Source organism: Gracilinanus agilis, chromosome 1 (genome assembly GCF_016433145.1).
Source record: "Gracilinanus agilis isolate LMUSP501 chromosome 1, AgileGrace, whole genome shotgun sequence".
NCBI lineage: Eukaryota > Metazoa > Chordata > Mammalia > Didelphimorphia > Didelphidae > Gracilinanus > Gracilinanus agilis.
In genome coordinates, this window is record NC_058130.1 from 97,992,184 (window position 1) to 98,019,882 (window position 27,699).

General features: G+C 32.9%; 1 protein-coding gene across 1 annotated transcript in view; it reads right to left on the minus strand.

The window, feature by feature from the left end:
• The window catches only part of SMARCC1 (SWI/SNF related, matrix associated, actin dependent regulator of chromatin subfamily c member 1), a 159,774-nt gene that overhangs the window by 88,746 nt on the left and 43,329 nt on the right, over positions 1–27,699 (minus strand). Inside the window, exons 9-18 of the mRNA XM_044682816.1 lie at positions 20,699–20,824; positions 19,346–19,467; positions 17,539–17,663; positions 16,594–16,653; positions 13,428–13,465; positions 10,567–10,688; positions 6,590–6,661; positions 3,208–3,321; positions 2,564–2,717; positions 1,714–1,827 (exon numbers count right to left, since the gene is read on the minus strand). Of these exons, the coding sequence (XP_044538751.1) occupies positions 1,714–1,827; positions 2,564–2,717; positions 3,208–3,321; positions 6,590–6,661; positions 10,567–10,688; positions 13,428–13,465; positions 16,594–16,653; positions 17,539–17,663; positions 19,346–19,467; positions 20,699–20,824 (1,047 nt within the window). The remainder of the gene's footprint in view (positions 1–1,713; positions 1,828–2,563; positions 2,718–3,207; positions 3,322–6,589; positions 6,662–10,566; positions 10,689–13,427; positions 13,466–16,593; positions 16,654–17,538; positions 17,664–19,345; positions 19,468–20,698; positions 20,825–27,699) is intronic.

The following is a 27,699-nucleotide window of genomic DNA, read 5'->3' on the forward strand; positions in this document are numbered from 1 at the left end:
ATTAAGATGGAAGATATAGGTGGACTAAAAAGAGAAAATTAACACCGATGAAATGTTATTTTTGATTATCTTTTCAAAGAAAAAATATTTCTTTTAAAAAGCTATGTATCTCCTCAGTAAACTTCTATAAGTTATTGAATCAATTCAAACACTTATTAATATAGTACAAAATACTACTGCTAAATGATGTAAATAGAAAGACAAAAATATAAGTTTGCATCAAGAAGCTTTGATTCTAGGAGAGAAGCTTATTTTAGGAACCATAAAAATTTCTGGATGGATTTAGACATATTCTAGTATCTCCCTTGGGTTTCAGTTCCACATCAACAAATGCCTATAATGGATACTTCAAACTACATCTCTTAGAGACATTTTAAATTCAGTTTGTCTGTAATCAAACTTTTATCTTTATTTTTCTTTTAATTCTCTCTTCTTTCAAGCTTCCCTCAAGTAGAAGATATCACTCCTATGCTCTTCCTTCTGCCTCTTACCACTATATCATACCCACTAAGATGCCAAATCTCAGCTGCCAAATCTTGTCATTTCCCCCTTCTCATCATATTCTGAAATAACTTTTCTCTCCACTCTCTTAGCTACTATGTCAATACAGACTCTGGTTTCCTCTACTGCTAATCATTACGACAGGATGCCAAACTGTTCTCTTCCCAGTCCATTCTCCACTTTGCTATCAGTGTAATTTCCCAAACATTACTATCTAACCATATGACACTCTTCTTCACCCACTAATATGGCTTTCTGGAACATAATATATAACTGCTGTCTGATTATGCTACATGCAGTTGCACTTTTTCTAAGATAATAAATGCATGTGTCCCCCTGACCTCTTCAATCAACAGTGCCAATATAATATTAATCATAATTTTTTCAAAATGCATCAAAAACCCCCAACAATTTTAACTGTAGTACGAATTCTAGAATACTTAGGTCTGGGTTGTGACTAAGGAAGAGATTAACATTTATTACTGACATAGTTTATCTTTAAGATCCTCATTATTCTAGAAATCATTAAATTCCAATGCCAAAGTTGATTGCCAGTTCCACAAGGAGGCTTAAAAGAATTCTCAATGATGGAATGTAGATATAAAAATTATCTGAATTCTAAATAATTCTACAGCATAGCTGAGAACTGTTTTATTCAAGTTATTGGCTAAATGTAGTAAATGTTCCAAGTTTCACTGGTAGTTGAAACAAATTAAACAATATTTTAAATTTGTTAATTTCTAGTGGTTCATATATGGACTTTTTCAAAGAAAACTTTTTAAAAAAAAGCAGCAGGTTTTGATGAGAGAAAATATTTCAAGATGAAATATATTAGGGACAGCTGGGTAGCTCAGTGGATTGAGAGTCAGGCCTAGAGACAGGAGGTCCTAGGTTCAAATCTGGCCTCAGACACTTCCCAGCTGTGTGACCCTGGGCAAGTCACTTGACCCCCATTGCCCACCCTTACCACTCTTCCACCAAGAAGCCAATGCAACTCCTTGAGGAGTCAAGGGCCTCAAACAAACAAACAAATAAATAAAAAGCAACTAATTTTTAATTTAAATATACATATTTTATCTATAAAATATTACATAATATAAGGAAATGGCATACCTTCTCACAACAGAAGATAATTAGAACAAAGTAGGATAAAATAATTAAATTCTGAGAGCCTAAACATTGTGAAACAATTATTTGAAATTAAACTCTTACTTTTGCTAAGGTTTTCTTGGAATAAATATCAGTGCGAAGGCCAAAGTTCTGTAAATCAGTAGGTTTCTCCTTATTTTTCTCAGGAAAATTCAACATCTGCTGAGCAGCAGGGACCTAAAAATCAAAACAAATGCAGAAGTTACCCCAAACCTCCCTTAGTAAAAAAAGCATAAGCATGATAAAAGCATTATTTAATTTTAATAAACTACACAAGGATGGATTTTTAAAAAAATTCCCCAAAACAAAAGGCAACAGGTATTGAATATAATTAACATTTTCATTCCTTAAAGAAAATGTGTAACAACAGATCTTTAGTTTTATCTACCCAAAAAACTCTGTATACAGTACTTTACAGAATGGCAATGTTTAATTAATTCTGTATCCTAAAATTAATCCATTAATTTTTCATGAAATTAACTTTTCATTAACTTGAAATTATTTTTAATGAATAGTTTATAAAATATCAATATATGCCAGAAGTGTAGAAGTGCAACTTAGGAAGGAATGGTTTTTTTTCCTCCAATATCTACAGGAGACAAAAAAGTAGGTCATCCATGAAGACAATGAATGCTGTTGTATTACATACAACATTCCTCCCATTCTCCTTAAGCCTCTTAAGGCAGTGATGGGCAAACTGCCTCCTCCCAGCCAGACTTGACAGATGCAGGGGCTGTAGGACATTATTCCTAATCTGACGAATACAATGAGTAGGATACAATACAATGAAACTTCATAAAGCTTCGAAAAAGTTGCCCTAAAAACAGGCTGACAGATGAGCAGTTCCTTTCCTTTGGACCACTCTACAAAAAGTTTGCCCATCACTGCTCTAAGGGGTCTGTGTATGATATACCTGAGGTGTTCTGAGATGAAGAGGCACTAGCCCGGAGGGGGTATCAGCCAGCACATTGAAGTGAGGAGTTGGAGGAGGTCCCATTGCCATTGGTCGACTTTCTGGATCAACCTGGTAATTAACAAGCCCCCATTGTTCCAAAAAAGCATGAACCCTGAAGAATAACAATGAGAGTTTAAATAGTTAATGAACTTTTAAAATTTTAATTTTTAAAATTTAAAAATTTAACACACAAAAATCACTATATTTAAAAAAGAAACAAGCAGAAATGACGGTAGGCTCAATTATAATTCAGCATTAATTATAAATAATAGAAAGTTTTTTACTCAAAAGAAAAAACACATTTTTGTCTATTGTGGAAAAAAATTCATGCCAAGACAAAGTCCAAAGTATTGACATTATGTATTTTGTATAAGGAAGGGTATTTTAGAAAGTGTTTCTTTTTTTCCCCTACCAAAATGCTACCACAGTGGTCTTTTTTATGGCCTAGCTCCAATTAAGAAAGTAGAATGGGTAAAACCATAAAGGAATTCTAAGGCAATAGATATAAGCTTTAAAGAAAACACAATTTGATAAAAAAGAAGACATCTAGGATAAGACACTATATATTTGAAAGATACTTAGGTCAGACACAGATAATTTACCTCATAACAGCACAGACATCTCCTGTCAGATTCCGTCTGCAAGCAGTGCTGGTTAAATATTCTTGGGGGTTTAAGCGGTATGTGTCAATCATGAAGTTACGGTATGCCAAGTATCTAGAGAGATCAGGCAAAATTCATATTCAAGAAGACAAGCATTCATATGTGTGTGAAGAAAAAACACTCAAAGATCTCCAAGTAAAACCTGAGAGATTGTATATCAAAGTAGTTCTTTAAATAGGGGTATTTGTTGCTCAAATTTATCCTGCTTTATAGAAGCTACATTTATTGTTCCTAAAATACCACTCATTTAATAAAAATTAACAGAAAGCCAAAAACCTTTATTCTCTACCTTTGTTAGTAAGGTTACCAGGGAACAAATTACTGTAGGAAATGCTGAAGACAAAAGTTAAACAAAAAGTACCATTTTGAACCCAAAGTAAATTTTCTTGACATAAAGACCTGGCTCAACATAGAGTAATTTTGCTCCTAAATGGCTAAAGTTGTCTAATAAAATTCCTATGTAATCCTAATAGCTATAGTCAAAGTTTAACTCTGTGGCTGGGAGATCAGAAGAATTATGAACTCAAGTGCAAGATGAATGAACTGCCAACTTGATATAAACCACAAGTAACTGCAACATGGCTGCTAAGGAATAGAGTTTAAGTCAGAACATAAATACTCTCAGCTGTAAATCTAGCAATTAACTATAATGATTTCTATTATGATATTAGTATTCACAACTTGGGTCTAAGCCACGTGTTTTGCAAAAATGCTCAGACTACCAGAACAAGAAAAAGAAGATTTAACTCAATTTAATAATAGTTAGCGTTTATATAGCACTTTAAGATTTTCAAAAGCACTTCATAAATGTCATCTTATTTTATCTTCACCACAATCCTGAGATGTAGGTACTACCTCACATAAGAAAACTAGGCTGGAGGCAGCTGGGTAGCTCAGCCAGGCCTAGAGATGGGAGGTCATAGGTTCATGTCTGGCCTCAGACACTTCCCAGCTATGTGACCCTGGACAAGTCACTTAACCCCCAATGCCTAGCCCTTACCACTCTTCTGCTATTACCACTCTTCTGCTGTGGAACCAATACACAGTATTGATTCCAAGACGGAAGGTAAGGGTTTTTAATTTAAAAAAAAAAAAAAGAAAGAAAAGAAAAAGAAAAAAAAAACTAGGCTGATACGCTCTTTGTGGTGGCACAAAACTGGAAACCGAGGGTATGCTCTTCGATTGGGGAATGGCTGAACAAATTGTGGAATCTTTGGTGATGGAATACTATTGTGTTGTAAGGAATGATGAACTGGAGGAACTCCACGTGAACTCCAGGAATTGATGCAGAGCAAAAGGAGATCCAGGAGAACACTGTACACAAAGACTGATACACTGTGGCACAATCATAGGCAATGGACTTCTCTACTAGCAGCAATGCAACGACCCAGGACAATTCTGAGGGACTTATGAGAAAGAACACTACCCACAACCAGAGAAAGAACTGTGGGAGCAGAAACACGAAGAAGAAAAACACCTCCTTGATCACATGGTTCAATGGGGAAATGATTGGGGATGTAGACTCTAAATGATCACTCTATTGCAAATATTAATAATATGGAAGTAGGTCTTCATCAATGATACATGTAAAATACAATTGAATTGCTTGTTGGCTACAGGAGGGGGGAAAGGAAGGAATATGAATCATGTGTAAAAAGGAATTCTTTATTTTTTTTTTAATTTAAGGAGGGACGTAGAGGTCCTCTTACCATAGAGATGAATAGGGATTAATCAATCAGCCTACAGTGACAGGAAGTAGGAACTGGGGAGCCCCCTGCTGGTCCAGCTTCAGTTGGTCAGGGCTGTTAGTAGCTGACAGTTGAAAGGAAGTTTGGCTGCTGGGTGTGAGTTGATTATTGGAGGTTGGTTGCTGGTGATGTAGTAGGTGATTAATTGATGGTAGGCGTTGATGGAATATAAAGGTGGGCCTGAGCTTACTGAGAGGGCTTTTTGGCTTTTCTCTGGGCTGTTATGTGTTTTTCCCCTTCCTTGCACTTTCTGGAAGGTGGCTGGTCTTTGTTGACAGACCTAACTGGAGTTGGATTAAACACTGATTGGGTTGGTTTTGATTGGGCTGGATTGGGTTGGAACTTTGAGGGGTGGTTGTTATTAGGGGGCAATTATAGGCAGTAATAATTATAGGATAGCTGGTTAGGTATTAGGAAATTTATTTTTATTTATTTCTCTACCTCTTTCCTATATTTCCCTCCTTTCCTATATTCTTTTACTATCTGTTTTAATTAAACTAAATTGTTAATTGTTAAAAGCTGATAGAATTTTTCGCTTCTCTGGCTTAAAGGGATAATAATAATCTATAACTCTACTATATTCTCATTAAAAATTGAATTATTAAAAACTGCTCTTCTTTTGTCAAAACCTCTATTTTAATGCTTACACATTTAACCATGGAAAAATATCCTCAATTAATTAAATAAATTGAATATAAAACTAAGCTAAACTAAAACTAAAAAATAAATCTAGCAAATAACTATAATGATTTCTATTAAGCTACTAACATTCAAAGTTGGGTCTAAGGCATGTGTTTCACAAATGTGAAAAGAAAAATGTACACAATAGTATATAGCCAAAATAGTGCGAAAGCATATGCTTTTTTTTGTCGCCAGAGGAAATTTGAAAATTTATACTTATGTTTGTTTAGTAATAAGAAGGAAAAGGTGACAAGGGTTTGAATGCAAGAGAAAAACCCATAAATAATGTTACCAAGTCTTTCTTTTTGGATCCAAGATCCCAATGATTCTTGTTGCTTTGTCATAAGAAGGCTGAAAATTTATACTGACATTTAAAATATTTTATCAAGAACAAATTTTCATCGTTAAGTAATATTTATGCTGGCTCTATGTTATGTATCACACTACACAAAGAGAACTCCACAAGTTTGTTTTGTATATTATATACATACTAATAGAATCAGTTCTTGGTAACTATATGCCATCCTTAAATTAGACTCACATACATTCAGTGAAACATACAAGATGAAAAATTCAAATCAAGTAAAAACTAATCAGAAAGACTGACAAAACACATGTGATGTTTAATCATCTATATGGTCAGGAGCTACAGAATCATATAGATACAGGCCTTTGTAAAAGGGTCAGGAAAAGAAGAGTTTACAAAGAGTCTTTGTTCTCCATACCTACAGAAAATAAGATTAGAAATATTCTGACTAGAGTTGAATAAAAGATAAAATTTCTAAGCTCAAAACACAAATATAGATAAAAATCAGATAAATATATTACAAAATCTATCATCTATATTACAAAAAAAAAATTACAAATCTCCAAACAAAAAAAAATTCACTCACATTTCTGGAGTTTTTGACTTGTTTTTTCCATTGAAAAACTCGGGAAGAGCACGACGTTCTATGACATGAATACTAAAAGAAAGTAAAAAATATGCTATCAGGATGGTTCAATGAGAACAGACCTAGAAATGACAGTTCATGGGCTTTTACTAGTTTTTGTTAAATTTTATTAAGTCAATCTACTAAATCAGGCAAGTTTAAATACTCCTCAAAATTTAAGGTATTTTGCACAGGATTCATGAATGTATCTGAATTACACACAACCATTAAAGTGATAAGCTTACTTTATGGTTCTATATGAAATCACTTCCAAATTCTTTGAACAAAGAATCAGCCACAGAAAGCTAGGATCTTCCATTAGGAAGTTTCTGAGAAGTTAAGCTTCATTTCATTATTTCAGTAGTATAGCTCCCTACTAATTAGGGGTGAGAGGGGAAAATGATACACTGATTTTTCTCAATCTCTCTCAGGAAAGAAATGCAATTGTCATTCACAGGTCAGAAATTGACTTCTCTTTTGAACTGTGCCAGTGTTTCTCTTCTTAGGTAGAGGCAACATTCCATTCCAAGGGCTGAACTTACTGTGGACCTTAAATCCACTCATATCTCCCCAATTCAAGTAATTCACTAGCTTTAGTCTCTTCAGTATCAGAAATCACAGGCAGTTCTCACTGTGCCAATCACTATTTTTGTTTTTAATTCTCCAGGTGAGCTTTTTAATAATCTATTTGTACCAAGAAGCTTTGCAAAATGTAACTATATTCTGACATGCATAAAATTGGTAATGATAGTTTAGATTCTATTTACATTATTCAAGTAGTCCACACTTTAGAAGATTTCTTTATGATAAAATACCATTTCATGCCCTTTGATTTTAAATTTATTTTTGAAAACTTATTTTTAACAGATCAATTTCATAAAAATGCAAGGCTTAAATTAACAGATTTTTAAAATCATTGATTCTAAAGTCTAATAGGAGAAGGGACAATAATGGTGGGCTTATGCTCTGAGATTAATTTTAGTTTATTTACCCTATATATATTTTGTATGAATATAATTATCTATATGTCTCCACTCCCCATTAAGAAGTAATGAAAATGCCTTGAAGACATTGAAACACTTTGTTTTTGCCTATCTTTGTATACCTAGAATTGAGCAAAATGTCTGGAACACAATAAGGACTTAATATATGCCTGTTAGCTTACTGAAAATAACCAAATAAACTATATATACTGCAAAATTGTGTGGATAAAGCTAGGACCGAAAGAAGAGATATGAGAAGACATCTCTGGAGAGATGGGTAATTATGGATATAAAACATTGTATTTAATATCATACTTTTCTGCTATGTTGCTTAGTTTATATATTCTTCCTCTTTTTAAAATTCTTTACTGTATTGTGGATAATTTAAGTAATAAAAACAAGACATGAATAAAACATCTCTTAAAAAAATTAAATCTTCTCTGTATAGATCATAACAAATTTAACATACAGAGCACCCTAGCAGCTATTTTAAATATAATTTGACAATCTCCCACAAAATTTCTTATAGCTTCAGATTCTAAAATGATGCTATCTACAAAAATTCTATTACATATGACCTTATTAAGATTGTATATCTAAATGGGCTTATTATAATATAGAGAAGATACTGGTTTAAATCCAATTTCTGCTTAACTTGTCCTATTTTTCTAGCCTTATCAAAAAGTCTCTTCCTACAATAAGATATGTTTTCAGGTACATCAAAAACTAAGGATACTATTTATAATCCCGATTGTTTCTTGCATATTGAATCTGTTTAACCAGTTTTCTAGTTTTTATTCAGTATCAGATAGTTTGATGAAAACAACTTTTTATTGTGATGGCTATATAATAGATTATATATATTATAAAATGGACAATGCTGACTACTTAAAATTCAATAGCTATTGCAGAAATTAAATTAATGAAACACTGGAAATGAATCAGAAGAAAAGGAAAAACTATGTAGAGCAAGTTTCATCAATAAATATATGTCTAGGGGGCAGCTGGGTAGCTCAGTGGATTGAGAGTCAGGCCTAGAGACGGGAGGTCCTAGGTTCAAATCCGGCCTCAGACACCTCAGCTGTGTGACCCTGGGCAAGTCACTTGACCCCCATTGCCTACCCTTACCACTCTTCCACCTATAAGTCAATACACAGAAGTTAAGGGATTAAAATCCTAAAAACAAATAAATAAATAAATGAATGAATGAATAAACAAACAAACAAATATGTCCAAAATAGAAGAAATTGACAAAAACATAAAACATTATCCAATAGTAGGTCTCAAATATCAAACATCTTCAAAAGAAGATACATGAATGATAAATAATATTGTTAAAAAAATTAAAAGATGGAGGGCAGCTGGGTAGTACAATGGATTGAGAGCCAGTCCTAGAGATAGGAGGTTCTGGGTTCAAATCTGACCTCAGACACATCCTTGCTGTGTGACCCTGGTTAAGTTACTTAACCCTCATTGCCTAGCCCTTACCACTCTTCTGCTTTGTAACCAATACATAGTATAGATTCTAATGAGGAAGTTAAGGCCCTCACCCATAAACAAATAAACAAACAAAAAAAAAAATCAACAAACAAACAATAAATAAATAAATGAACACCAAGAGATTTTACCTCATACCACATATAGAACAATGACAAAATACAGGAAGTCAGGTACCTAATATGCTTTTTATGAAGTTAAGGAACTACCAAACTATTCTTTATAACAAATTGGAAATATGCCCCTCCCAAAGGGATTAAACATTCAAGTACTTTGTCATAAAAGACCTAAAATGAGCATGTATTTAAGGAAGTTAAAGATATAAAAGACCAAAATATTCATATTAGTACTTGTACTAATAGCAAAGAACTGGAAACAAAACGAATATTCATCAACTGAGGAAATGAAAAAACAAATCAGTTACTTCCAATGAGAAATCACAAATCAGAAATTTAAAAAATTTCATGTACAAATGCAATGTAAAATGAACAGAAGGAAAAGAATAATATACGGGGAGCTGGTTAGATAGCTCAGTGGATAAAGAACTAGTCCTAGAGATGGAAGGCCCTGGGTTCAAATGTGGCCCTCAGACACTTACTAATTGTATGACAGGGGGAAAGTCACTTAACCCCCAATGCCTACTCCTTAATCCTCCTTCTGCTTTGGAAATGATGCTTAGCATTGTTTCTAAGACAGAAAGTAAGGGTTTAAAATTTAAGAAAGAATATATATGATGTATATAAAGAGATCACCAGAAAGAAAAAGAATTTTAAGTGAAAATGAAAATTTTTTTAAACAAAAAATAGGGAAGGGGCAGCTGGGTTACTCAGTAGATTGAGAGTCAGGCCTAGAGACAGGAGGTCCTGGGTTCAAATCTGGCCTCAGATACTTCCCAGCTGTGTGACCCTGGGCAAGTCACTTGACCTCCATTGCCCACCCTTACCACTCTTCCACCAAGGAGCCAATACACAAAAGTTAAGGGTTTAAAAAAAGAAGAAAAAAAAACAAAAAACAAAAAACAAAAAATAGGGAGCAGTAACAAAACTTCCCTTTCAATAAAAAGCAAGATACAGAATATAGCATAGAGTGTCAAATGAGGTCACTATTAGATATCTTAATTAATTAGTATTTATCATTTAATCTTTGTCACAAAGAATCAATCTGAAAGGTAGAAATGTATTGAAATGACTAAATACAAATTGCCAGAAGAAAATTTATAAAATTGTTAAAATTTAAATTTAAATAAATTTAAAATTTAAATTTTTAAAAAATGTATTTTTTTAAAGGAATTAGAAAATACAGTAATTTCCAGCACTAAGAATCACTTTTAATTCACCACATACCTACTATTTAAACTCATGCTCATACAGGGTTGTGGAATGGAATATGCTACAAATCAAATGACTAGCTTTTATTAAGCGTTATCACAAACCACAAAGAATTAAATTCTACACTCACCAGTTGTAATCAAACCACGATGCATAACTGGGAATAATAATGTGATTCGTCTGCTCTGTTACATTGTCTTCACCAGGATCAATTGATCGACTCTGATCACCTTTGCTAGGATCCTCATCCTCCTAGTTAAAAGGAAAAGTCAAGATTCAAAGATGTATATATAAAGAGGTTTTAGAAATAAACCAAAAAAAAAAAATCTGATAATTAACACAAAACTTCAACATAAACAAAGTAATAAGGAAGGAAAACTTTGATTATCTTAGTTTAATTAGTCTTTACTTAACAAGACTTGCTGCTATAACTAATACTTTCAAAAGAATTGATATGATAGTGAAAATTGTACTTTAAAATTCTAAATCAACTATTTATTTAAATGACTAACTTAGGGATAATAATAAAAACTAAAGGAATCTTAAAAGAAAACTGCCGCCATTGAAAAACATAAAAACATGTAGAGATAATATTCAAAAACTATGTCATTTACTCTGATAATAATTTGGAAATAGGTTGAAAAACAGCATTATTTCCCTTGAGCTTCCAAACTTTTAAAATGAGGATGAACTTTTGCTATTTTGTCTGGTTCTATAAAGTAAATACTTACTGATTTTACTATTAATAAAATAAGTTAGTAATCTTAGTTAATTTTTTCAGTATTATCATATTGGTATAATCCATCCATGTGCAATAAATATCCATTACTTTGTTTACTCTTGTTATATAACTACATTGTTATACATTGACTACCAGATATTTAATGTTTAATTTAAAAGGGATTTTTTTTCTCCCATTTACTCTTGAATTTTTATTGCTACAAAGAAATGGGAAAAGAGAGGAAATGGGGCATAATAGTTTCTTAAGTTCTCAAGATAAATTTGCTATGGGGGCAGTTGGTTAGCTCAGTGGATTGAAAGCCAGGCCTAGAGATAGGAGGTACTAGGTTCAAATCTGATCTCAGATACTTCCTAGCTGTGTGACCCTGGGCAAGTCACTTAACCCCCATTGCCTACCTCTTACCACTCTTCTGCCTTAGAACCAATACATGACATTGATTCTAAGGTGGAAGGTAAGGATTTTTATAAAAAATAATATATTAATGTATATTCAATAATAAAAAATATAAAAAATAATAATAATATAGTTGCTGTATTACTTAATTTTTCCCTGTTTTTGTTACATGGAAAACTAGGGGGGTTTGCACAGATGATTAAATACAGAAATGATACCGATAGAAAAATGAAATACATCAATGAAATAAAAATTTACATTTTAAAAGATATTTCAAAAGACATTGATACATGGGTCAGATTGGCACATTGAAAAGATTATTTTAGTCTCAAACATCACTGACTGACCAAGAAGAGAAAAATGATGAGCAGGATTAAAACAGAAAACCATATTCATATCCAATCATAAGAATAATACAAGTGTTTAATTTGCAAAGAAAAAATTAAAAAATACTGCAGGTACGCTCTCCCCCACCAAATCTAATTCATAATCTATCTTTATTAATGTGTAGTTAAGAGGTAGAAATTACTATATCAGTCAATAATCCAGTAAAAGGTACATTGGTCTTACTATGAATGAATTATTTTAGGAGATACGGCAATGATAAAATCTCAAGTTTTCTAAAATTACTTAATAAAGGAGACGCTCAAATAATAATAGCAACTAAAATTTACAAACTGTTTACTATGTCTAAGAAACTATGCTAATAAGTGTTGGAGGTCATACCCGAACTCAGGTTTTCATGATGGAAGTCCAGTGCTCTATTTAATGTACCATCTAAACAATCAGCATTTATTTGGACTTCTATGTATAATTCCAGAATAGTTCTTATCAAACTGATAAATAGAAAAGAGAGGAGCCAAATCTTTGGCAAGAATAATGAAAGAAAAGAAACTTGCAATTTGTTTTTTACTGAATTTCCTAAATTTATTAAATCAAAAATTTGGTAAACAAATTGCAAATTTCTTTTCTTTGATTATTCATAAACACCAACATTTTTTCTCATAGATAACACAAGGAAATTAATGGGAAAACTGACAGTAGAAGAGGAAGAAGAAAAAGGGGAAAAAAAAACAAACAGAAGTTCGGGAAACAAATAGCCTTTTCTATTAAAAAATTTGTTTAGAAACTTTAAAAGAACAAAGCAAAAGAAAAAATAGTACCTAGTAAACCAAAATTAAACTGTTCTGAAAAAAAATAACAAATCTTACTCTCTAAGTAAAATAAATGTATAGAGCAGAATTTTGTAACATGGAATCCACAGAGCCCTAAGGGGCATTGTGGACAGATTTCAGGGGGGGTTCATGAACAGATAGAAAAAATATTACACCTTTACTTGTCCTAACATCCAACTGAAATTTAACATTCAATCACTTATGAATATAAGCAAAACGTATCATTCCAAGGAGAGCTTCACTGCCTTCACTTGACTGGCAGTGTCTATGACACAACACAAAAACAGTTAAAAACTCTATTGTAAAAAAATCTTGGAGGAAAAAATATTGCTTCTTAAGAAATAACATGCAGCATACTAAGCAAAAGACCTCTAGGGTTCATTAAAATTCTAAGAAAAGTGCACTCAATATATGTTTGTTAATTTTCTACCATAACATTTGTGGCAATGGTCTAATTTTTAACACACTGCTTTTTTGAAAGAGTGAAGCAAACTAAAAAATTCTTTTAGGGACCTTTTTCAAACAATGAAATCAAGAACTTCATACTCTCACCAGGAAAACAAAATGACTTTTCAGAAGAGAACAGGGCAAATAATAATTTGAAATTCCTTCTTAATGTACTGAACAGTATTTTAGATTTGGCCATTTTAAAATTAAAATGTTGTTAAAAAATATTATTACCTTTCCTCCTGTTGTCACTGTTTCTTCATCCTGCTCATCTGCAAGACCAAATCATTGTTAATTAAATATTATGAATGCTATTTGAACCTCTAAGTTTTAAATTATAAGCATATTTGAATAGACATAATTTTAATAAATGCTTGCTAAGTTAATCTGTGATATGAAAAGAAAAAATAATCTTTAATATCCATATTAATCTATTTCATCAGACTTACAGAAATGGTGGCAGCAAAAATAAGCAGAAGGAATAATTTAAAACGTTGAAAAAAGGGTATTTGTATAAATTGCCAGTTAAAATAGTGCCTCTGCCAAAGGTCTGCTAATAGTAGTGCCTGAAGAGACTTGTTGAAAATTGTTCTCTCTCAGGTTTTAGTGAAGCTCAATGAAAAATTTGCTGAAATGGCTAAAGAAATATTAAAGAAATAAGAGATGAAAGAAAACACATCAACCACCGTGAACAGTCGTAAAAGGAGTGCTAAATAAGGCCTTCTATGTATCCCCATTTATGTAGGGATAAACAAGAGCCAAATCCTGAATTTCTATATAGGATTTTCTAAACCTTGAAAGCATTTAAGTAATTTATAATTCAACACATAACTAGTTCTGCAAAAAATGCAAGAAAAACATTGCCCAAATGAAAATAGTTACAAAGTAAACCTGACTTAAAAGAAAAATAAATAAAACATCTAAGGAAGCTTCTATATGATGCTGGGCATATCAGGATATTAAAATAATATTACAAGGGGCAGCTGGGTAGCTCAGTGGATTGAGAGTCAGGCCTAGAGATGGGAGGTCCTAGGTTCAAATCTGGCCTCAAACACTTCCCAGCTGTGTGACCATGGGCAAGTCACTTGACCCCATTGCCCACCCTTACCACTCTTCCACCTATGAGCCAATACACAGAAGAGTTAAGGGTTTTAAAAAATAAAAAATAATATTACAAGTATTTACTTACAACTTAATCAAAAAAGACAGATACATCAGAAACTTTTCCAATTAAGAAAAGAAAGAGGAATATTGGCTTTCTGAACTATTTTGAGTTATAGAATGCACTAACAATACAATCAGTAATAGCTAATTAGCTGATAGCAATAGCTAAAAGAAATGTAATAGCAATAAAAAAAAAGAAATAATCAAAAGCTGTGGGGGGGGTGAGGAAACAAATACTATACACATTGGCTGATGATTTGAAAATTTTTCAGAAAATTCTAGGGAGTAATTAAAAAAACTAAGAAACTTAAGAGCTTCAAGAATGTTGTAGAACTATGCATATATCCTTTGCCTGAGCAAAATCATTATAGGGTCTGTATCCCAAAGAGATATTTTTAGAAAGAGAAGGAAGGTAGGGAATATCTGTATGTACAAAGAGCACTTCTTTTGTAGTGTTAAAGAATTAGAAATTGAGGAGATATCCATAAATTGGGGAAAGAATGTGACATATATTTGTGATACAATATCATTGTACTAAAAGAAATGATGACCAAGATACTTTCAGAAAAACAAGGAAAGACATATCAATTGATATATACTAAAGTGAGCAGAACCAGGAAAACATTATACATAGCAATGCTATAATGATGATCAACAGTTAAAGGCTTAGCGACCTTGATCAAGGCAATGATCCAAGACAAATCCAAAGGATCCATGAAGAAAAATGCTACCCACCCACCACAGATAAAACTGATGGAGTCTGTATTCAGACTGAACCAAACTTTTGTAAACTTTATTTTAAATGGGGATTTTTTTTTTGAGGGTCTGTGTTTTCTTTCACTACTTGGCTAATATGGAAATATTTGCCATAAATGCACATGTAAAACTATATTAAATTGTATGACTTCTCAAGAAAAGAGGAGGGGAGGAAGAGAAAGAATTTGGAATTCAAAAGTTTAAAATATGAATATTCAAAATCATTTTACATGCAATTGAAGAAAAAAATAAAAATTTTCACCAAAATTAATAGCACTTCATGGATTTTGTAGCTATTGTTAATGGAATTTTTGTTGGTAAAATATGGAAAGGTTAATAATTTCTTGATATACTTGCTAAATCCATTTATAAATACCAGCCAACATAAATACCAAAATATCTTTCAGATCCTTTTTAATGGGAAGAAAGAAAACAAACAAATTATAGAGTGAGAGAGGAGGAAGGGGAGGGAGGGAGAAAAGATAAGATGAAGGAAGAAGAAAAAAATTTTAAAAATGACCAAAAAAATCATGCATGATTATCACTCATGCTTGTCTTTTCTAATTCATTCAAAAAGGAAACTTCCCCACTTTAAAGTCTCTGATAAAAAAGTAATTTTCTTATATGACTTGCACCTTTTCATGAAAATTTGATCTTAAGTTGCCTGAGTAAACCAAAGAAAGCTCATCGCTCCTTACATAAATAATTGATTTAGATCTCAATAAAGACCCCATTATAATGGATCGTACAGCATGAGAAAAACCTGAGGGGAAAAGACATTAGTGATTTATAAAAATGCAAAGGGATACCATGTTAAAAGAAATCCATTTGTTCTGCATTCCATGAGAAGGCAAAATTAGAACTAATGGATGGAACAAAATGGGTACTTCTTTATGGGAATACAGGTCTCAGTAATAGAGTATACAATTTCACAAATTAGTGAAACTCTCAAATTACCACAAAGTTTTACATATCCTTTATAGATAAAACTTAGATTGTAATTAACTAAAAAGGTGAATCAATTTCAAAAAACTCTAAAATTAAATTTTGTTTTTCAAAAGTGACTGGTAACATTGAATTTTAACTATTATATTTATGAAAAGCCACTTAACAATTCAACGTCAAATATTTAGTTGACTTCGAAATAAAAGGAATATATAACAAAAATGGTGAGCATTTATATAGAGCTCTTAAAATTTCTAAGCACTTAACTGATATACTTACCTGATCCTCAAAACAACTCTGAGACAGTTGTCATTATTATTACTATTTAATAATTGATGAAACTAGGCCTCACAGAGATTAAGTAATTTGAGCATAGTTACACATCTAGTAAACATCTGAGGCCGCATTTGAACTCAGGTCTTCCTGATCCTACTATCTAAATGCCTATGAACCAAAAGAGCATATTAAAATATAATCCAGAGAGATGACAGAAGGTAATTTAAAGAAGTATGTTAAGATGTGTTTCTGTTTTTACCTAGATCTGCTACAGTTCCTCCTTTAACTGGTGTATTTTCACTGTCTTTCTTTGGGTTAACTGCAAGGCAAAAGGAAATATTTAAGAAACGCTATACTTTATTAATTACCACTTATCTATTTAAGTACATAAATGTTGTTTTGCCCAAGAGTATTTAGACTCCTTAAGGACAATGACTATCTCTTCAAAACAAGCACCTGGCAATGTGGAATGTACATAATAAATTATTGCTGAGGAAATGATTTTCTCTTTTTCTGATTATGTTTCACCATAACTTATTTCAGTTTATTATAGAATAATCAACTAAATCCTTTGTTATCCTTATACTTTCAAAATCTTTAATATAAAAAGCTACTTCATGGACTTGAGTAAGTTACTGGGTAGATGATCTGAACATGTAACCTAATAAAGTTCCAAAATTTCCTATAATTTTCCTAATGTTAACTACAAGCATATTTAAGATTTTAATTTCTAATTCCTTAAGAGGAATGAAACCCTTCAGTATAAACAGACACATAGTATACAATTCTGAACCCGAGTATCCTTCAAAAACTATAACATTAAATCGTTAAGCTATTAGAAACAAGCAGTTAAACTGCAATGTCTTTTCCCCTTTTTGTATAAGTGAAGATTCAGATTTTATTTCTTCTTTTGCCACTACCCTCAAAAGATCTAATTTTGCCAAGTGTCTTTAAAAAAGAGCCTTTCTTTTTTAGCATTTTTATTAGTTCTAAGAGACTGTCAGAACTTACTATTAATTAAGTTATATTACACTGAACACATTAGCATATAACCATTACCAAGCTTCAAAAAACACAGCTTTGAATACCAAGCCGTGTAGAAATGTTCACAACTTCTAACATATTATGTTATACTGAACTATGTGACAAAAATGGTTCAAATTATTTCTACTAATTGTAAAATCAGAGTTAAAAGAAATGATACCATTTTTAGGAAGTACCACTTCCTCTATATTAGGTACAGGTGTTGGGTCTTCCATATCCTTAGTGAGATCTTCTTGTTCATCCTCTTCTTTCTGACCTCTCCTCTTCCCATAAAGACTAGCTTGTCTAAAACAGATTAGATGCATAATTAAATATATCACTACATATAGCAAATTACTTTTAGTGTTATAGCTAATAATTAAGAAATAAAAATGAATCCCATAAAAATATCTCTTAATGATCAGTCCATCAAGCAGCAAACCTAGAGAAGAACATCCAAAATATTACTGGTGCACAATATTCCAAGCATCTGGATTTTCAGAGGTCTACAACATTATTAAAGAATAAAAGTATAAACAGAGGCCTATAACAGTATTATAAAGTAAACATTATATCTTCTCTGACCTACATCCACATTGACACACCAATGCATTTATAAAACTGTTTCTAAATATACATAGATCTTCATCCCTCTTCACTGAAAAGTTGAGGCACTACGGATGTGGAATGTTATAGACACCATTAGCACAATCCAAACACGGCATCGTTTTGATGAATGGCTCTTTTCCTTCTTTATAAAAATGCTGTTAAGAGATGGCTTACTAGTGAGGGCAAAGGGGGCTATACTTGGAAATGAATGGAATATAGAAAAAAAAGAGTAATATAAAGATTGGCTTACTACATCTTCCTACTTATACATGTCATTACAAGAAATTTCATTAGTAGAAACATTTAGTGTATTATGATAGCGGATGCCAATTTTGGTTGCTCAATAAATATTTTTAAGGACAAGGCACCTAGTATTTCACTTTGTAGTTGTTCAGTCCTATTTCTAATTTAAAGTCCTTTGATCACATCAAAATGATAAATGCCAAATGAGTGGGATAGAAATTACATGGTATGAAGGTCAAGGAATAGGAAGATCACCTTGGGCTGTGGCAGTCAAGGAAGGCCTCATGAAGAAGGCAGGATTTGACCAGTGCCTATGAGAAACAGGGTGGTGGGTTAGCAAGAATAGTGAGTGGAATATACATCAGCAGACCTGGTTTATGGATTTATCTCTGCCACAAGATAGTTAGGTGACCCTGGGCAATTCACTATAATTCACTATCATCTCTGGGATTCTGTCTCCAGCTGTCAAAAAAAAGGAATTAAGACTATATCACCTTTAAGGACCTTTTCCAGCTGTAAAATTATGATTCTATTAAAGAAGTATAAAGAAAGCAAAACCCTCTGGAAAGGGCTGTTCTGGGGAAAGTTAAAAGGATGGTTTGGCTATAGAGGAGACTGTGTAGGTGTAAGAATGAACACAACAGTAAAAATACGGATTTCAAACACTTGATTGATTTTTAACAATGAAACATTAATCTTTTTCAAATGGAACAAAATTTTTCAAGTATTCTGTTCTTCCTGAACATAAAAGAAAAACACTGGAAAGATAAAGCACATGATAAGCATTCTCCATTAAGTAAAACTTTCAAATATTAATACAAAGAACAGAGTTTGCAATCACAGGCTTTCTTCTTCCTTGGGTTTGATTTCTCAAATTGTGACCATAAGGAAATCAAAGTATATAATGGTGAATCACAAGTAGTCATATATTCTGTAGGTAAAATCTTAGTTACAGAAATATGGCTATTTTTAAGTAGGTTTTCCAAACTGTTTAAGTGTACAAACCAAAGGATTTCCAAACCTAGAATGTGAACTGATTTTCATACTCTATAACAAAAATTCTAAGAAAGTTAAAGACATCTAACAATTCTTTGTAGTTTCTTATAATATGATTTTACCTGTCTACCAATTCTTACCCTTTCTTTCCAGTCTTTTTCCTTGATTCAACAGGAGTAGGAGGAGGAGGAGAAGGTGAATGTTTTCTCTTTCTTGTACTTGCAGCTGCTTTCCTATCTCTTCTCTCAGGACTACGGACTGGCTAAAAAAAAAAAAATAATAAGGAAAAAAATTTCCATCAATACTAGCAGCATCTGGGGGTAGGGAAGTGGAATTTTGAGGAAAGAAGGTCTGTTCACATCTGAATTTCTACTATTTTCAATGGCCCTCAATATTGTATATGAAATTACAATTATAGCACCACTGCGGTAGGATCTGAATATCATTGATTATAAACAAAGAAGTACTATATGATACAATAAATTTAAAAGGAAAAAAGAATGTCAAAGTTAAGTTATAGGCTTATCTCTAAACATATAAAGAAGTAAACAATGTGTGCAGAAATGGTGTCAAACATTGAATAAACAGCTCTTAATGGAGAATGGAGAAAAATGGAACAAGTTTTTTTAAAAGTAAATTTAGAGTTCATGAAAATTTGAAAGAATTAATAGAAAGAGAAAGAAATGAATAATATTACCCACTACCTTTTAAGATAATAGAATGCCTGGATTATAAGTGTCAAAAAGAATATTAACAAAACACAAAAGCTAACACTCATCCATGGATTATGAAATAGATACATGAAACAAGTAATTCTAACATAAATCCTATCACTAATTTTAGCCCTGTTTTCCTACAATCTCACATTCTCACTCATTAATTTATGAAATGAATACATAATTAGTCACTACCGGACTTTATCAAAAATATAATTAGGGGATTTAGACACTGAACGATAACTCTAATCCAACTATCAATAATATGGAATTAGGTCTTAATCAATGATACATGTAAAACACAGTGGGATTATGCGTTGGCTACGGGGTGTGTGTGTGTGGGGGTTGGTGGAGAGGGACAGAACACAAAACATATAACTATGGGAAAATATTCAAAATTAAAATTAAATATATACATATAATTAGGATTCATGAGTGGCATGTCTGTTAATAGGGGGATTAACTCGGATTTCAAGCTATTAACTACTAGCTATTATTAAATGAAAAATTTTCCAGTGAAGATTCTATAGCACTAAGATGAGTTTTAAGATACCTAGACCTGTACTTTATTTTTATCTATACTATGTTAATATACCAACCAATTTACACAAAGATTCTCTAAGTGGAAGAACATGTGAATTACATTATACCAAATGAAGCAACAATTTTAATTTAAAAATTTGGCATTAACAAATAAATTACTCAAAGATAAGGCAAAATTATACAAGTTACACTCGACATGAAGAAAAAAAGTAAACGAGGAATTCTTAATGATACCTCTTCATTCTTTGTTGAGATGCGCTGACGAAAACTAACTGGTTTCTTGTTCTCATCAACCTCATAATCTTCTTCATTCATCCATTCATTGAAAATATCAGTGTCTAAAATCCATTTTGCATTCACCTAAAAAAGAAACCTCACAGTTGACACCTACACAAATAATAAATTTTTTTTTTTATCCTGGGACTCCATTCTAGGAGCATAGGGCCACAACCAGTAGGCAATGGGTCGCTCAGGGTCACCCAGCTGGAAAGTGAGCCCGGGCTTGAACCTAGGACCTTTCGTCTCTAGGCCTGGCTCTCAATCCACTGAGCTAGCCCAGCTGCCCCTACTTTAAGTTGCAGTTTCTTTAGCAGTTGTAGTTTTTTACAGGGTGGGGTTGCTAGCCCCACCCCCAACCCTCCTCCTTTTTCATCTTGGCTAGGGACCTTCCTTAGCCCAGGAGAATAATAAATAGGTCCAGCTTATTCTTGCACTACTTTAGGAAACCCAATAAGGGGCAGAGAGCACTAGAGTCAATAACCCAGTGTGCTGTGTTAGAAAGAGCTAGAAAACCTGGGAATCAAAAGACCTAGTTGAGCCCAGGTTTGTTTCTGACTAGATATGACCCATGTAACTTGAAAAAATCCTTTTCCCTGCACAATAAAAAAACACTTATTATCAGGGCCCTGATAAGAAAAAATGTCTAGGAAAAACTATACATCTTGGAAAAAAGAGGGCATGAGACACAAGTGATAGAGAAATAACAATGAATACATAACTGATAAGCAAAAAACAGGAAATAAGGTAAAAAACAATATATCAAATATGTATCAAGCAATAAAAAAGTAACAAAATACACATGAAATTCTATTACCTTGTTCAAAATAAAAGCCAATAGAGACAGTGGCAAAGTAGCAACATGTTATGTATATGCCAAATGTGAAAAATCTATGATCATGAGGAGGAAAGAACAGCAGAAGTACAAAAGAAAAATTTCCCCCCGTAACTCAACTGGAGGGTGGGAGGATGGGGGGAAGAGACTTTTTATTTTACATTCTGTTTGTTTTCAGTTTTGAATTCTCTCCCCTGCACCGCCACATCCATTGAGAAGACAAGAAAAATAAAACTCATTACAAATATATATATATATATATAATTGTGCATAAAAATTCCATTAGTCATCAAAAAAAAATGGGAGAAGAAGAAAGAGAAGAAAATATGCTTTAATCTGTGATCTGAGTCTTATCAGTTACCTGGATGTGGATAGCATGTTTCATCCTGAGTCCTTGGGAATGGTAGTTGGGTATATTGATTAGAATTAACTCTACTAGAATTGACTATCTTTATAGTACTATATCTTTATAAATTGTTCTACTTGTTTCATTTAATACACAGGTATTTATACAAGAAAAAAGGCATGGGGCAGCTAGGTGGCTCAGTGAATAGTTGAAATCTGGTCTCAGATGCAGACACTTCCTAACTGTGTTTGCCTAGCCCTTACCCCCTCTTTTGCCTTGGAACCGATACTTAGTATCAATTTTAAGACAAATTAAAAGAGAGGGAGGGTGGGAAGGAAGGAAGGAGGAAAGAAGGAAAATGATTAAATTCATATGATGGAGTAAAAAATATTCAAACAAGAAGGAGAAAATAGATGGAGTTGTAAATAGAGAAAAGAAAAATGGCAAAGAGGGCAGCAAGAGTAGCTCAATGGATAGTGTCAGGTCTAGAGATGGTAGATCTGGGTTCACATCTAGCCCCAGATAGTTCCTAGCTGTGTGATCCTGGAAAAGTTACTTAACTTGTCTTGGAAACAAAACTTGTATTGATTCTAAAATAGAAAGGGCTCATAAAAAAGAAAAAAGGCACAGAAGCAATATATGGTTTTGCTTAATGAAATTAATTACCAGGTAATTTACTAGAGATAGTTTTCAACAAACTTTAAAAATGATAAATTCTTTGCTTAAATTTGCCAATAAAAATTAGCAAATAATTCTTTCAGAAAAGAAAAAAAGCAATAAAATGAATTGCTACTAATTTAGGTACTCACCAGGGAAGAGGATCTTAAGAAGTTACCACTCATTTTAGAGCATGACATAGATAAGGAGAATGCTTAGGATTTAGATAAGCTAGACTTCAACAAAACAGATTTCAAAAAGTACGAGAAGATGATATGTAGGATTGTTATGAATCTAATAGTCTAAAATGAATGCTATTTGAGAAAGAAGTGACATGAACAGGAAATCATTCAGATTTCTTAAAAAGATCAATAAGGTTACATAGAAGGTCTCTAAGGAATACAAGGTCAAGGTAAAAGTAAATTATACATGAATGAACATAATCTGAAAAAAGTTTTTAACAAACTAAATTAGTTCATCAAGGATAAGGAGATGAGGAATCATATCAAAGATGTGACAGCTTATATATATATAACCAAAAGCCGTTCACTAGAGATACCTGATAAAATTATAGAGTTCTCAAAAGAACTACAAAACTATGACAACGATATGAAGGATATTCCATATTACTAATAATGAAGAGAATTGCAAATAAAAACACTGAAAAATCAACTCATACCTAGCAAGTTAGCAAAAATTATAAAAGGCAGGAGCAATCAATTTTACAGGGAATAATAAGCACCCTAATGAAGTATTGGTATAGCTGTGTAAAAACATTCTAGAAAGCCACTTAGAATTATGAAAATAAATTAAGAAAAATGTCTACATTCTCTGACCCACAGGTTCTAATTAACCCAAGAAGATCAATGACCAAGAGAGAAGTATTTAATGCAGCATATTTTGTGGTAGGAACAAGAAACAAAATAGATGTTATCAATTAGGAAATGGTTAAAAGATTATGATATATAGCAGGGGTCAGCAATCTTTTTGGCCGTGAGAGCCATAAACTTCACATTTTTAAAAATGTAATTTCGTGAGAGCTGTACAGTGCTCACAGTACGAGCTACTATAACAGTGTGCGCTCTTGTAACAGCGCCTGAAAAAATTTGACTTTATGGCTCCTGCAGAAAGAGCCATACGTTGCCAACCCTTGATATGTAGGGACAGGTAAGAGGTTAAGTGGACTGAGAGCCAGGCCCAGAGACAGGGGGTCCAAAGTTCAAATTTGACCTTAGACACATCCTAGCTGTGTGATCCTGGTCAAGTCATTTAACTCCAATTGCTTATTTGTCTTGGCATCAATACTTAATATTGATTCTAAGATGGAAGGTAAAAATTTTTTTAAATGACTTAGGAATTGACTGATACTGTTGTATAAGAAAGGCTGAATAAGACCAATTCCTATAGAAGATGGGATTTTAGCAGAGACTTAAGAGAAGCCAGTAGATAAAGACAAGGAAGTAGACCATTATAGCATGGATGACAGCTAGAGAAAATATCTGGAGATTAAAGATATGAGTGTCTTATTCATGGAACATCAAGGAGGTCAATGTTACCAGATCAAAGAGCTTATGTAAAAAGACTGAAAAAATGGGGGAGGAGGGGATATTGCCTTTGTTATGAATGGTTTTGAACATCACATATAGGATTTTGTATTTAATCTTGGATGCAATACATCCTACTGGAATTTACTGATTACTATTCTGAGGAAACTGAAGCAAGCACACTATAAATGACTCACTGGATTAATAACTAGTAAGTGTGTTTAAGGCTCAAAGGACTTCTTAATTCCAGATCAAACTGTTTATACACATACATAGCTGGCTTTGTTAATTTTATAATTACTTAAATTTAGTGAAATTACTTTGTATATCTCTTAAGTTGAACTCTGGATAATCTAATTGAAATAGCCATAAATTTTATATTAGTTTAGGTAATATTATTTTTACTATATAGATATGGCCTATCACTTCTTCCCGGAATTTTTTAGTTAATACATGGAAAGACCAATGATTGCTCCAGGTTTCTTTTGTATGTATTGTAGTGATGCTATTGATTTAATTAAGAAATTTCAATGAATTGCTATGAGTCTACAAGTAAACCATAATACTATTTAAAATTAGAAATAATAGCTACCACGTTTGTAGTACTTTCATACTTGCAAAGCACATTATATTCATTGGTTTATTTTGTTATCAAAACAACCCTGTAAGGCATTCTTCTTTGTGTACAGATGTACGTACCTAGGGTCACACAGGTAGTAAAATTTGAGAAGGATTTGAATTCTGGTCTTTCTGGTTCTATATCCAATACACTATCATCCATACATCACCTATGATGCTGGATATTTTGTCCATACTAGTATTTCTTGTATTTTATCAAAAGAAAAATGGAAACAAAGGGTACTCTTGCTTTTGGGATGGCTGATTCCAGTATATTTCCATTAAAAATAATAGCTCCGGGGGTATTGATATACTACTAGACATACTGAGGGAAAACCTTTTTATTCTTAAGACTATTTGGAGTTTCTTTAATTTTTGTAATCATAAAAGGATCTTCCTATATCGCTTGTTAGTATGTGGTTTATTTTTGTTAATATTTTGTGATACTTTATATAATGGTATTATAACATTTAGCTATATTCCTGATATCAAACCTGGTCTAAGTGAATTATTTTGTAAATATGTGTGTTCTACAATATCTTTGCTAGTAACATTTTTTTTTTTAAATTTTAAATCCTTAACTTCTGTGTATTGACTTATAGGTGGAAGATTGGTAAGGGTAGGCAATGGGGGTCAAGTGACTTGCCGAGGGTCACACAGCTGGGAAGTGTCTGAGGCCGGATTTGAACCTAGGACCTCCTGTCTCTAGGCCTGGCTCTCAATCCACTGAGCTACCCAGCTGCCCCTAGTAACATTTTTTTATAGCTATAATTCTTTTTTCTGCATTCCCTCTACCTAATTTCATAGACGATTCTCACACATATAAAAACAAATATGAACATTCACCTAATGATTGCTATAGATATACAGCATAGATTTTGACATGTAGTACAATTTATTGTTTTGGGTTCTATTTATCTAGTTCTATAAGGGAAGATTGAGGTCCCCCACTAATATGGTTTTACTATTTCCTCCTTAAGCTCCTTTAGTTTCTCCTTTAAGAATCTGGATGCTACACCGTTGGGTTCATATACTGATATTTCTTCATTATTTATACTGTCTTTCATCAAGATGTAATTACATTCCTTATCTCTTTAATCAAATTTATTTTTACTTTAGCTTTGTCTATGATCTTAATTTCTACTCCTGCCCTCTTTGTCTCAGTTGCAGCCCAGTAAATTCTGCTCCACTCTTACCTGAGTATGCCTACCACCTCAAGTGTGTTTCTTATAGACAACATATGGTAGAATTCTGGTTTTAATCCATTCTGCTATCTGCTTCCTTTTCATGGGTGAGTTCATTCCATTCACATTTATGATTATTATCTGTGTATTCCCCTCCATTTTGATGCTCCTACCTTTTCTCTCTCTTTTTCTTAAAAAAACGAAAACAAAAACCTTACCTCCTGTCTTAGAATCAAAACTGTGTACTGGTTCTAAGGCAGAAGAGTGATAAGGACTAGGCAACGGGGGTTAAGTGACTTGTCCAGCATCACATACCTAGGAAGTGTCAATCCACTGAGCCACCAAGCTGCAACCCCACACACCTTTTCTCTTATCCCTTATGCTCCCCCCTCCAGTATTTTAGTCAGTCTCCTCCACTTTCCCTCACTGTTACTACCCTTCCTGCACCCTCCCTTCTTATTAGTCTCATCTTACTATAGAGCCTTCTAAATAGCCCTCCATCCTCTCCCTCCCTTATATTGCTAACCTCCTCACCACCCCATTTCTTATTAACCTTCTACTTATCTATAGGGCATGATACAATTCTCTACCCCAATGGATCTGTTCTTCCCTCTCTGAGCCAGTTCCAATGAGCACAAGATCTAATTATTACCTGTTGCCAACCTCTTCCTCCTTTCCATTGTTATTGGTCTCCCCCCCCCCATTCCTGCCCTGAGCACTTCTTTAAGAAATATATTTTACCCCATTTTACCTCTTTCCCCATTTCTCTTATACTATGCTCTTTTTTTTACCCCTAGTTTTATATATTTTTTTCTTGTTAAACATATCATTCTAAGCAGTTTACCATCGGGCTCTCTAGGTATATTTCTTCTAGCTACTGTGATGATGGTAATTTTTAAGAGTTACCAATATCATCTTCTCATAATAGGAATATAAGTCAATTGACCTAATTGAGTACCTTAAAAAATTTTTTCTTTCTTAATTACCTTTTTGTGATTCCTTTGAGTTGTGTATTTGGGCATAAAACTTTGTTTCAGTCTGGTATGCTGCTTCAGAAATGCTTGGAAATCTTCTATTTTATTAAATGACCACACATATAGTCAATTTTACTGGGTAGCTGATTCTTGGTTGTAGATCCAATTCCTTTGCTTTCCGGAATATTGTATTCCATGCCTTCCAGTTCTTCAGTGTGGATGCAGTCAGGTCCTGTGTAACCCTGACTGTGACTTCATGATATCTGAATTCTTTCTTTCTAGTACATTATAGTATCTTCTCCTTGGTCTGGAAGTTCTTGAACTTGGCTATAACATTTCTGGGTGTCGTGATATGGGAATTTAATGCAGGAAGTGATCTGTGGATTCTTTCAATCTCTACTTTACCATCTTGAATACCAGGGCAGTTTTCTTGGATAATTCCCTATAGAATGATGTCCAAATTTTTTCTTTAGTAACGATTTTCAGATAGTCCAATAATTCTTAAATTGTCTCTCTGGATCTATTTTCCAAGTCAATTGTTTTATCAATGAGATATTTCCTGTTTTTTCAATTTTTTAATTTTTTTTCTAGATTCTTGCTGCCTTGTGAAGTCCCTTGCTTCTAATTGTTCAATTCTAATTTTTAAACTAAATTTTATCCCTGAATTTTTAATTCCTCTTTTCCTTTTGATCTATTTTTCTTTGTAAGTCACTGCTATTATCTTTTATTTTCTTTGTCTCATCTTCGAGCTGGTCAATTCTGGCTTTAAAGACACTATTTTCTTGTTTTAGTTCATGTGCC